General features: G+C 42.5%; 1 protein-coding gene across 1 annotated transcript in view; it reads left to right on the forward strand.

Annotated features, from left to right (window-relative positions):
• Window positions 1–536: 536 nt before the first annotated feature.
• Window positions 537–12,472, forward strand: part of SMURF1 (SMAD specific E3 ubiquitin protein ligase 1) — a gene marked incomplete at its 5' end in the record, with an annotated part of 14,830 nt that continues 2,894 nt past the window's right edge. Inside the window, 14 exons of the mRNA XM_009874875.1 lie at window positions 537–575; window positions 1,222–1,330; window positions 1,947–2,080; window positions 2,199–2,264; window positions 3,168–3,243; window positions 3,776–4,014; window positions 5,600–5,684; window positions 7,820–7,966; window positions 8,972–9,176; window positions 9,435–9,538; window positions 9,843–9,957; window positions 10,687–10,865; window positions 11,587–11,724; window positions 12,085–12,205. Coding sequence (XP_009873177.1) covers window positions 537–575; window positions 1,222–1,330; window positions 1,947–2,080; window positions 2,199–2,264; window positions 3,168–3,243; window positions 3,776–4,014; window positions 5,600–5,684; window positions 7,820–7,966; window positions 8,972–9,176; window positions 9,435–9,538; window positions 9,843–9,957; window positions 10,687–10,865; window positions 11,587–11,724; window positions 12,085–12,205 — 1,757 coding nt within the window. The remainder of the gene's footprint in view (window positions 576–1,221; window positions 1,331–1,946; window positions 2,081–2,198; window positions 2,265–3,167; window positions 3,244–3,775; window positions 4,015–5,599; window positions 5,685–7,819; window positions 7,967–8,971; window positions 9,177–9,434; window positions 9,539–9,842; window positions 9,958–10,686; window positions 10,866–11,586; window positions 11,725–12,084; window positions 12,206–12,472) is intronic.

Genomic DNA, 12,472 nt, shown 5'->3' on the forward strand with positions numbered 1-12,472 from the left:
TTGCTCTATGTTTCTTTTTCTCTCTCTCTCTCCTGGGTGAGGTCCTGTCACACGTGCCACAGAACCTTTTTGTATTTGCAGACTGCTGACGCCGTTTTAGCCTATCTCCCAGGCTCTGTTTTACGATGTGTGGCCGACCTTTTGTGTGCAAAGAGCAGGAGCTTGCACGGGGGTTGATGGGATTTTGCGTAGAGATACCTTCCGGGAGTCCCAGAACCTTTCTTGCTTCAGAAACTGTTTAGTTCTTGTTCTCACACGACAGCAATCTGGTTTAACATTTATGCAAGCACGCGGCATAGAAAATCAGGAGATTTTAATGCAAGAAATTAAATATTCTGTGTGTCAGAACAATAGAACAAAGGCAGCAAAGGAATTTTTCCCTATGTATATCTTTATCTACAGAACACAATGCTCCCATCTAATCTTTGGGTGGCTTTTTATGTCTTAGGATCAGTTAGTATTGTAGCCGATATGATTGCCAGAAGGTTTGGTTTTTACAGTTTAAAGATTTCTTCACCTGATATTTTGTTTTGCAGTATTATGTGCCAAGAATCTCGCAAAGAAAGATTTCTTCAGTAAGTATGCCCTGACTGTGTCATTTTCTGCTCTTGATTAATCAGATTTATGTTGATTGTACATTACTGTCACCTAGGTGTGTCATTTGTTGTGTGCTTCCATTCTTGTAGTAACATTGTATTACTACGTGAGTACACCTTACCCTGAGTTGTATTTAGGTAGCATAAGACTCTAGGGTTGGAAAGACCGAGGACTGGCAAATTCTGATTAAAATCTGACTGAGACCACAAGTGTATAATTTGGGATGAGGGGCATCAGTGGCATCTGTCTCGAAGACAGCACCAAGGGCGTGAATCAAGTACCCAGTGCTGCAGTTTGGGTATTAAGGACTGAATAAAAATGCCCACTTAGCAGTAGACACAGGTGTGCCCTGTTAAATTAAGCACATTTCACCTTTTGCTTTCTAAAAACTTTCACAATTTATGGCAGGCATTAATCTGTATTGCCGAAGTTGGCTAGTTAGGAGCGCAATCCTCTATTTTGGATTTGCTGGAATAGTTTGAGGGTAATGGCAACTTACCTTTGGGGTGGGGGGGGAGGGAAGCAGAAGCTCGCGATGGCGTTATCTGGGGGAGAAACAAAACGAAAAGCCCTGTGCTATGGTTCTGTGATTCGATGTTTAACAGCACTTTTTCCCTCCCACAGGACTTCCTGACCCCTTTGCAAAAATCGTCGTTGATGGGTCAGGTCAGTGCCATTCAACTGACACTGTGAAGAACACACTGGACCCCAAATGGAACCAGCATTACGATCTGTGAGTTATCTGTAAGCTCATAAGTAAAAATATATGCCAGGGATTTATCTAGTAAAGGGAACACAAGGGGTTGGCACTGCAGCTTCATTTTGTGTTAGCAAGGAGGCTCACATTTGATGAGGAGGACTGATTTTTATTTTTTGCAACAAGAAATTACAGTTGATAAAGGAGTGGCACTTTGCTTTTAGGTGTTTGAATTTGGAAATACTCATGTGGCAGGTACATGGCACAACTGCTTAGAGTAAGCTCTGCTGGAGCGATGCAGTCCAGCTTTTACTAAAGATGGTCCTTGTAGTGATTTATTTTCTTCAAATGATTAGCAACGTAAATTTTAAAGTTTGTACGTTAATCAGCTTGTTGCGTAGCTTTTAATGAGGCTGTCTGTAGTTAAATTCATGCTGCAGCCATATCAATTTAACATACTGTGTGAAATGATAATGCAGTAATTCATTAATAACATCATTTTGGGCTTAAGCACTTTTGTATTTATAATAAAGCAGCATGACCAATGTACTCAAATGGATCAGAATTTGTACCAAATAAAGCGTAAATTCCGTGGATTAAAAAAGAGGCTATTTTTTTTCTAAAATTACTCTTCTAATCTGTATTTTTCTAGATACGTTGGCAAGACAGATTCCATAACCATCAGCATATGGAACCATAAAAAAATCCACAAGAAACAGGGAGCTGGCTTCCTGGGGTGTGTCCGACTCCTCTCCAATGCCATCAGCAGGCTAAAAGATACTGGATGTAAGAGCAATTCCTACCTGGTGCAATCAAGATCCTTTGGTGCCTCGTAGCTGAGGCTACGAGTAGTTATTCCCACCCACCCCAGTGCTTTGTTGATCTTTCCTATTCTCCTTTGCAGACCAGCGTTTGGATCTATGCAAATTAAATCCCACAGATACCGATGCTGTACGAGGCCAGATAGTGGGTAAGAATACTCTCAGCTGAACTTTCATCTCCTTGGGTAAATATATTCTATGGACAAATGTTATATTAAAAAAAAAACCAAACCCAAACCTGTAGTCGTTATTGCTTCTGGGCCTTTTCTGAGTTGTTTCTTCTGACTTTGATGGGATTAAATTACGCAAGCGGAAGATTTTCATTGCACTACTATCTAGGAGTTTGTTTTCTCTTGGGTGATAATGGGAAACAATATTAAAAAGAGGGAATGCGTCTGGCAAGGTCTCTAGTGCAGCTCTGGAAGGGTAAATGTTACCGTGAAACGGCATTTGGACCCCTAAGGTGAAGGGAACAGAGACTCTGATGTGGAAGAGAGGATCTGGAGGAGTTGAAAGAAATTTTGCACATTGCTGTTTTCCTACACCTTCGACTCCTGTAACCCATTTCTAGATTTCAACAAGGCAGTGCTGGTTTTATGACTAATTTACCTCATCTGACCACATTTTGCTGCCCCTGCCCAACCCAGCTTTCCATTGATACGTAGTTGGTAAACCTCAAATTCTCGCTGTACTGATGACATCTAGTGGCGAGCAGTTTCTTTCCAGCTTAAATTTCTGGCTGCTCCTGAAACACAGATGTTTCAAACCTGACATTTTTGATATTTACGGAAATAGACTCAGCATAAGTGGGGTTTTTTTCGGGCAGGAGGTGATGCCTCAAATTTCTCTTCTCCCTTCTTAAAAAATCAGTAATGCTTTAGGCTTATAGAAGGAGTTTTGATAAGTAATGTGCTGTCGTGTGTAGGATGTAGCTTTCTTTAATATTTTACTCTGCATACATGCGGGATGTTTGGCTTTATGTTGTTTTTAAGGGAACATTTGATCTTTTATTATTAACTTGTGCTTGTTTTGTGATTGTTCTTTTATTTCAGTCAGTTTACAGACACGGGACAGAATAGGCACAGGAGGTTCTGTAGTAGACTGTAGAGGGCTTCTGGAGAATGAAGGGTAAGGACTGTTTTCTTCACACTTCATTAGAAAAATGGTTTGTGTGCGAAAAGAATGTAACACTAGAAGTACTAAGTATCAGTGTGACTAATATATTTTCTGGGAATATGTATCAGATAATAATATTATAGCTGGATGCTTACTTGGAAGAAAATAAGCTAAACTGGGTAGGACTTGGTGGTTTTTGATGTCAGTACTTTTGGCACTTCCATAAGAAATTTGGTGTATGAAAACATTCAGAAGGTGGCAAATTGTGGGCCAGTTAGCTCAGTCAGTTCAGCGTGGTGCTAACAACGCTAAGGTGATGGGTTCGATTCCCATTTGGTCCCCATGTGGTGCCTGATCTACTCGAGAGGTGGTGTCCCTGGCGACCCGGAGGCCGGATTAAATGATCTCTAAGGTCCCTTCCAGCATAGGCCAGTCTAAGATTCTGTGAAAAGTTGCAGTACTTGAAGCAGTGGGGAGAGAGAAAGAGTTATTTCTGCATTCACTTCTCTTGTGATGGAAACTCTTGAAGTTTCCCCATTTTCAGAACGGTTTATGAAGATTCCGGACCAGGAAGGCCGCTGAGCTGTTTTATGGAAGAACCAGCACCGTACACAGACACTACAGGGGCTGCTGGTGGAGGCAACTGTCGCTTCGTGGAGTCCCCCAGCCAAGATCAGCGACTTCAGGCGCAGCGACTTCGGACTCCTGAAGTCAGAGGTCACGTACAGACACCTCAGAACAGACCGCACGGTCACCAGTCGCCTGACCTGCCAGAAGGCTACGGTAAGAGTTTCCCAGAACGATAACATTGGTTTGTTTGTGGTTTTTTTCTAAAAGACTTCAGAGAAAAATTCTCCTGTTTTAATATATCGATGTGATTTACCCGTTAGCGCAGAGAATCACAGAATTATTGAGGCTGTAAAAGACCTCTGAGATCACCAAGTCCAGGCTGTGACCCAGCACCATCACATGGGCCAGACCAGGGCACTAAGTGCCACATCCAGCCTTTCCTTAAACCCCTCCAGGGACGGTGACTCCACCTCCCTGGGCAGTGCATCCCAGGGCCTGGGCACCGGCTCCATGAGGAAGGCTTCCTGATGCCTAACTTAAACCTCCCCTGACGCAGTTTCAGGCCGTGCCCTCTCATCCTGTCACTGGTTGCCCAGGAGAAGCGCCTGACCCCACCTGACTGCACCCTCCCTTCAGGCAGTTGTAGAGAGTGATAAGATCCCGTCTGAATCTCCTCCAGACTAAACTCCCTCAGCCTCTCCTCACAGGACTTTCCCTCTAGTCCCTTCCCCAGAGCTCTCCTCTGGACCCGCTCCAGCATCTCCAGATCTTTGTTGCAGTGAGGGGCTCAGAGGGGCTCGGCCCTGCACACAGGACTCAAGGTGAGGCCTCCCCGGTGCTGAGCACCGGGGCAGAATCACATCCCTGCTCCTGCTGGCCACACCAGTTGTGATACAAGCCAGGATGCCGTTGGCCTTTGGGGCCACCTGGGCACACTGCTGGCTCATGTTCAACCCGTTGTCACCCAGTACCCGCAGGTCCCTCTCTGCCGAGCGCTCCCCAGCCACTCCTCCCGCAGGTGTTGGTGCTGCTGGGGGTTATTGTGGCCGAAGGGTAGGACCGTGCGCTTGGTCTGGTGACGGCATCCACGTACACCTTATGGTCTGCGTTTTGGAAAAGGAGCTGAGCAGTGCAGATGGGAGTTTGAGACTGGTAATTAGCAGTTGGCTACGCCAGGATACACTGAGGGGTTGACGGTAAATTAAACATGAGGTTGTGGAATGATGCCATTACAGAAAATTCACTGCTAATCTTGGCTATGTATCTAGGGAGAACAAATGTAAAGAGCTCTTTAAACTAGAGCAGTAATGCTATTTTTTTCCTTCCCCCTTGGCATGCTGTGTAGGTTTGAGCCCACATTTGAGAAAAGATCAGGAAAATAGAAAAGCAGCAAAAAAGCCAGTAGTACAGAGGATTAGGGGAGAGTAAGATTAAGGAGAATTTAAGTCTAAAAAGAGAGCATACCAAATCTAGGAGTGAAAAAATCCAGTCTGGGGGTTTGGATTGTCTCAAAATCTAAAAATAAAAATGCAAACTAAAGCATACTGCTGCATGGATCTGTGAGTTTCAGAAAGAATGCTGAAATGTGTAGTCAAGTGAATTTCAATTTATCAGGATGTTGTTTAAGGACAAGACAGTCTGTGCTGCAAGAGATCAGAGGAATGGCTCAAGTAGTTTCTTCTAGCTCTGCTAGCAAGATAACAGGCTAATGGCTTTGAACAACCTCTTCATTCTGATTTTATTTTTTTTTCAAATTTGTCATTAAAAATAATCTTTCTTCCTTCTTCCCTTTTCATAGAACAAAGAACAACGGTACAGGGACAGGTCTATTTTTTGCACACACAGACTGGAGTTAGCACATGGCACGACCCTAGGATACCAAGGTACGTATTTATAGGTACAAAGTCAGGTTTTTTGGAGTGTGTGTATGTCTGTGGCAGCAAGCTGAATCTTCAGGAGTGAAAATCACTGAATCACAGAATCACAGGCAAACCTGTGAAATCCCTGTCTGAATTTAAAAGGAGAGTTAGGAGCAGAGGAATAATTTTGGACCCTTCTAGTTACCTTTTCTTCCTAAAATGTTGATGGGATTTTTTTTCTAGTGAAGCCACAGATCTCTGAATCTCACCTACATTTTGGGTTTTTTTGTATGAAAATAGTTTGGACTCTGAATTGAAGCAAATAAATACTTTCTTAAAGCCACTGTCCCTTGAGTATTGAACTTGCAACTTTTGCTTGAATAGTGCTCACTCATGTATAACAAGCAGAGATAATTTGTCATCTTTAAACTTGGTGTTGGGGTTTTTTATGCTTTAGAAAAATGATTTGGAGCTAGAAAATTTGAACCCTCTGCATGATTAATTTAGTAAAGCCTCTTTAAACCTTAACCTACAGTTAATCCGGGTCTTTGTGACTAAGGTCTGGTGTTCTTCCTTGAGGAGCCCTGAACCTGGGCTGTTCTGCTGGACCACCTGCACACCAAATTCGAGAGGGAAACGCAAAGTTTGTAACTCCTTCAGCCGCTGCGCTGGCTGCATAATACAGGAACGTGATACAGGATATTAGAAAAATGGTGTGAAGTACTGTAAGCAAAAGCGTTGGTAAAACCACGGTCCATGGAAGGATATGAAAAAGCTGAGAGAGAAAATAGGTGATGGTAGATTAGCTGGAATTGTTGGAAGAAATGACAGTGCTTGTTCTTCGCGTCACTGGTGTCGGGCTTCTGTGCTCAGAGCCTTGTCTCCTCTTCAGGTGGTGCTGATTGGCCTAAAGTGAGGTGTTGCTGCTTCTCTTGACAAATCTTAGCGCCAGGTTTTCAGGACCAGCAATGTAAGAGGGTGCAACAGCGTCCTGTCAGTCATGGGTTGCTCTTACTTTACTTAAAGGTGGCTTTCACACCACCGGCTTGCAGTACCCAAACCTGCCCTTGGCATTTAACACAGATGTAGGTTAAAACTTGATGCAATTAGATCTCCGCAGCGCTCAGCTGCTGATTGAAACAAATGGCTACAACCATAATCTTCTTTAAGGAGCCGAACAAAGGCATGTCTGTCTGTCTGCCCCCGTGTCTCCTGCTGGCTCATGCTCACGGTGACACTAATGAAGCCTTTAGGGTGCAAAGTGTTGCTGCCTTTCTGAAGCCTCAAAGTTTACTTGATTTATTCTGATGTGACATGGTTAGATTTAGGTAAGGAAATGTATAGAGTGGTGTCTTCAGTCCTGGATAGCCAATGAATCTATGCCAGCTGTCTAGAGAGTACTTTACTTAAGTTTTAGGCAGAAAAGCTATTGTTATCTTCAAGTTTCCCTCCTCCCTTTCCTTGCCACTCTTAGTGTTTTCCTCCCTCAGGTGGCCGGGGCTTAAGCATTTTCAGTTTTGTAGGTGTAGATGCAGCCTGCGTACTGAATTCAAACACTGCCTGTACCTTTAGCAGCACTTAGAAAGATACTCGAAATTTATCTAGGATGAAAGGGTGCCTTGTGATTCTAAACTTGTCTAATTAAAGAGGTGATTTTTCTTTTTCTGTTTTTTTGGATGATCTTAGTATCAGGCTGCCTTGGTCTCTTAACTTACTGGATGTTTGGAGTCAGTGGTTGGTTCAGAGGCCTTTGGTAAATTGTTTGATTTTCTGCACGTGGATCACATTAGTGTTAATGGGAACTTTTCTGTGAAATTTTTGCTATGAAAAAATGTCTCTTCCTCCTTTTATGGCTCTCAGAAGCCCTGTCACCACCTACATGATGTTGCATATTGAAGTTATTTCTAAGCCGTATGGCTTTCTTATTTTCAAAGACAGGAGATGTTTTGCACATTTACCTTTCTATCCGTGTCCCATGCATGTGTAGGGAGTTGCACTGCTTAGACTCAGGATTCTGAAAAGACAGGATTAAAATAGCTGTTCTGTCCTTTCCAAAACTTTCCTAGCGTAGAATCCCTGAGCACCCTCATCCCTGAATGTAAATTGGCTTAATTTTAACTTCAGCTCTGCTTTAACATTTTGTTTGCTTCTCTTCTTAGAGACCTTAACAGTGTGAATTGTGATGAACTGGGACCTTTGCCTCCAGGTTGGGAAGTTAGAAGTACAGTTTCAGGAAGAATATATTTTGTAGATCATAACAACAGAACCACGCAATTCACTGATCCACGATTACATCACATCATGAAGTAAGAACCTTGACTGATAACTAAGTTTGGATTCTTAAACCTTTTATTTTGACTGCAGCCTGGGAGTCGCGAGGGGCTGAAGAACTGTGTGATAACGATACCGGGGAACAGCTGCAACCAGTGCTCTGGTCAAGGTTTTAACTAAGCTTTTTGCAGAGACTCTTCAAAAGCATTTTTACTCTACTTTGAATTCCTCAGCTTTGAGGGAGGGCTTGCTTATTTTGACACGACACTAATCTCTTTAAGCTGGTTCAACAAAATTGCCCCAAGCTGTGCTGGAGCCCATAGGTAGTTGTGGAAATGCTGGGGTGAGGGGTAGAGGGGTCTGCCAGGTGGTTCCAGGGCAGCTCCCTCCTGCCTGGGTCAGCAGTTCTAGCTCCATGAGGCCTGAACTGGCTTCGTGCTCCCTTGAACTCCAGACAACAAGAATATAAAGCCAGCTGGAGTCTGGTCTCCTGGTGCTGTGTGCAGCCACTTTGGGTTTAGCAGGATTTAATAAGCTCAAGCTCTGCATCACGCAAAGGCAGCTGAGCTGTTACAGACCTGACCCTGGAAGCAGCCTGACGGTGCCCTGGATCTGAGTTGTCTGTGTTTGCAGCCAGCTGGAAAAGCTCTGCACCGAAAAAATAATGCCTCCACATCCCAAATAAAGTACTGATGGATAAGGATAGTTGAAAGTATGAAGCTGGACAAGTACATCTTTCTCTTTTATTGACCATAGATGCAGTAAGTTGTCTCCATATGGGAGAATTACCTCACAAACCTTTTCATTCTTGGTTAGTCAGCAGAGCCTTCCACACTGTATTGCCATACAAAAACTGAGCTGAAAAGTGCTGAAACTCTTTACTTTAAATAGCTGTGTTCTTTATGGCCCTGAACATAGGGTAATGAATACTCATTTCACTCCAGGTTCCTCTTAGAGAAGCTTAATCAGTTCTTCTGTCATTGTTTTACATGTTCCTTGCTGTATGCTTCTAGAATAAATATTTTGCTTTTCATTCAAAGCCATCAATGCCAACTAAAAGAGCCCAGCCAGCAGCCTCTGCCAGCTCCAAATGAGGGATCGCTAGAAGATGGTGAGGAGTTGCCTGCACAGAGATATGAAAGAGACTTGGTACAAAAGTTGAAAGTTCTTAGACATGAGCTTTCTCTTCAGCAACCACAGGCTGGTCACTGCCGCATTGAAGTATCCAGAGAAGAAATATTTGAGGTATTTGTTTGACTTTTTTACTACTAATAGCAGCTTTTGTCACTCAAGAGTTTGCTTTTAGCAAGCGTGCTTCACGTGAGAGGTCATTAATACCGCCAGGCGTTAACAGATTTGTCGCCAGAATTTTCCTCAGATTAGCACTTTACAGAATAACGTTTTTGGTAGTTGAGTAACAATCTCGACCTTACAGTAATGCATCTTAGTAGACTTAATTATAGGAAGGAAATAGAATATCTAATTGTAAAAATGCACGAACAGGAATCCTACCGCCAGATAATGAAGATGAGACCAAAGGACTTGAAAAAGAGGCTTATGGTGAAATTTCGAGGAGAGGAAGGCCTGGATTATGGAGGAGTAGCAAGGTGAGATTTGGGGGTTTGTCTGACACTTATTAACTGCAAAATTGTCGCTGAAGTGTTGTTCGGCAGCTCACTGTAGCTTCTCTAATGAAGTACTTCTAAACTAAAACAAATCTGCCTGTGAGGGGTGTAAGAAACTTTATAGGTGTTTAAGTGCACATTTCTGATCTGCAAATGGAGGGCAGTACCAGGTGATCTGACTTTTAAATAAATATTTCTTAATTGATGATTCACAACGATTGTGTTGCCTGAAACTCAAGTTAAAGTTGCACCCTTCTAAAATACCCATTTTTATTTTTTGGGGCAGAGAATGGTTGTATTTACTGTGCCATGAAATGTTGAATCCCTATTACGGACTCTTCCAGTACTCCACAGATAATATTTACATGCTGCAAATCAATCCAGACTCTTCTATCAATCCTGTAAGTATTAACTTCTGAGCAACATTCCTACTTTAATAGGTATCCCCTGGAGTTTTCTGTTACAGCTGTTCTTAAACTGAAGGGTAAAGCAGAATAAGAATGTGTTAATGAGTCTGATATTTATATAGTATGAAGCAGAGGAGGATTGTTCAGAAATTAAAAACACAACGGAGAAGTTATCCTTTGATATCCCTCTTACTGGAGGATTTGTATCGATGCAGACTCTAAAAGGAGCAGCAATTCTCTATTAGTACAGGGGAATTTTTCCAGACATGACATTTCCTGGCATTTGCTCTGTAAGAAGGGGGTGGTAGATTGGAAGAATCTCGACCATAGGACTTAGGCCACAGTTCTCAGAAGTCAGTTTGTAAATGACGTGAGGGAAACAAGCACATGGCCTGCTTCCTCAAGAGCAAAAATATTTTGATGGTTAAAAAAAGAGTAGTTTGTTTGAAACTGTCATATCTTCTTGGATTCTGGGGATTTCCTGGGGATTTTCTTTTTCCGAGTTTTGCCCTTTGAAAGGTCTAGAGGAGCCGTATCCGATTTATGTCAGGTAATGCACAGAGACTTGTCCGAGGCATTGAATCATGAAATGCTTCCGTTCTTGGTTACGTTATGAAGGAAAATGGTGGCTCCTCTTGCCTGGAGGGTTGCAGATAACTTGAATAGAACCACAAGATGTCAGTGTCTTCCCACTGCCTGATTTTCTCTCCTCTCTCCCTGCAGGACCACTTGTCTTATTTCCATTTTGTTGGTCGGATAATGGGTTTGGCTGTGTTCCATGGACACTATATTAACGGGGGTTTCACGGTTCCCTTTTACAAACAGCTGCTGGGGAAGCCCATTCAGCTCTCTGATCTGGAATCTGTTGACCCAGAATTACACAAAAGTTTAGTCTGGATCTTGTAAGTACTGGGTTTATCAATTGTCTCACCGTAGAGAAGATGGGGTAGAGTATGTTGGCAATAGTGAGGTAACGCTTTCCAGAAAACGTTTGCCCAAGTGATATAATGACGTAGGTCTGTGCCAAATTATTAAACTACTGTTTCTGTATCAAAACGCTCAAGGTACTTGAGGAAAAGTTCTCATTGCAAACCCTGTGTTCGCTCTTCTTGCAGCAAAGTCGATGGTAAACAATTAAACATTGCATGGGTATGGTAGGATATCACAGTATGAAAATTCAAACTCATGACACAGGGGAAGCACATACTTATTCAAAGGAAGAGCAGCTTTGATTAAAATGGAAATAAATGGAAGTAACTTGGGCTTCTGTGTGCTTACAGTTCAGAAAAAAAGCCAACATTAAGCGTAGCTTTGGGACTCCTGAACACTTCTTGGTATTATCTCGATTTCTTTTCCTACACGCTCTTTCGAATTTTGTATTTAGTGGTGTTGATGTTCCCTGCATGTGACCTCCGTGCCTCGCACTGGTACCTGGCAGCAGACCAGATTGCTGCTGTGTGTTAAGCTATTCAGAAACTGGTTGATGGTGACAGTATTTCTCTTGTGTTAGTTACTAGGTTTATTCTAAAGACTAAGTGTTAATTAACAAACTGTCAGCATTGCCACTGAGAGTTACCAAAATATCAAAAATACTAGGTTTACCCTCTGTCTTTCCATTGCCAGAGAGAACGATATCACCCCAGTCCTGGACCACACATTTTGTGTGGAACACAATGCTTTTGGGCGGATTTTGCAGCATGAACTCAAACCAAATGGCAGGAATATTCCGGTGACAGAAGAGAACAAGAAAGAATATGTCAGGTATTGCAGAACAGAAATGTAGCCTACGAACCTAGTGGTAAACAGATGATTTATTTATTTTTTTTACGTAGTGAAACTGTCAGTATTTCATGGGGAAATATCTGAGTTGTAAATGACATAGTTGTTCTCACACACTACTGTAAGACCTGGGAAGATGAAGCTGGGAAATATACTTTGGTTTCGCTGTTGGTGGTGCAGTAATTAATTGTTGATGGAAAAAGGAACTGATAAACACTGTTTTCGTAATATAAAATACGTGTATTAAAACAAAGTCCGCTGTAAACCAGGCATTTTTCAGCTCTGCTGTAAAAATCCCGGTCCTGTCTAGCTCATCGTCCCTGACTTTGTTTTTTCCTCCAGGTTGTATGTAAACTGGCGGTTTATGAGAGGAATAGAGGCACAGTTCCTGGCTCTGCAGAAAGGCTTTAATGAACTGATTCCTCAACATCTCCTTAAGCCTTTCGATCAGAAGGAACTTGAGGTATATGTTTTATCCGCATGAATATTGCTCTGTAATTTGTTTGATCCACAGAACAAACAAACAAAAACCCAAACCCACAAAGCTTATTCCAATTTATGTAGCAGAAAGCTGTGTGTTTGTTTAACCAAACCCTTTTTGGTTTATTCCAGACATTCTTTGGGTTAATATTATCGAGAGGCCTGCTTAAACAGGGAAAGATAATCACACCCTGTTGTCTAACGAGGCAGTAACCCACAAAGCAGGTGGTCTGAGCAGGGAAAGACAACT

The sequence above is a fragment of the Apaloderma vittatum genome, unplaced genomic scaffold (assembly GCF_000703405.1).
Source record: "Apaloderma vittatum isolate BGI_N311 unplaced genomic scaffold, ASM70340v1 scaffold24068, whole genome shotgun sequence".
NCBI lineage: Eukaryota > Metazoa > Chordata > Aves > Trogoniformes > Trogonidae > Apaloderma > Apaloderma vittatum.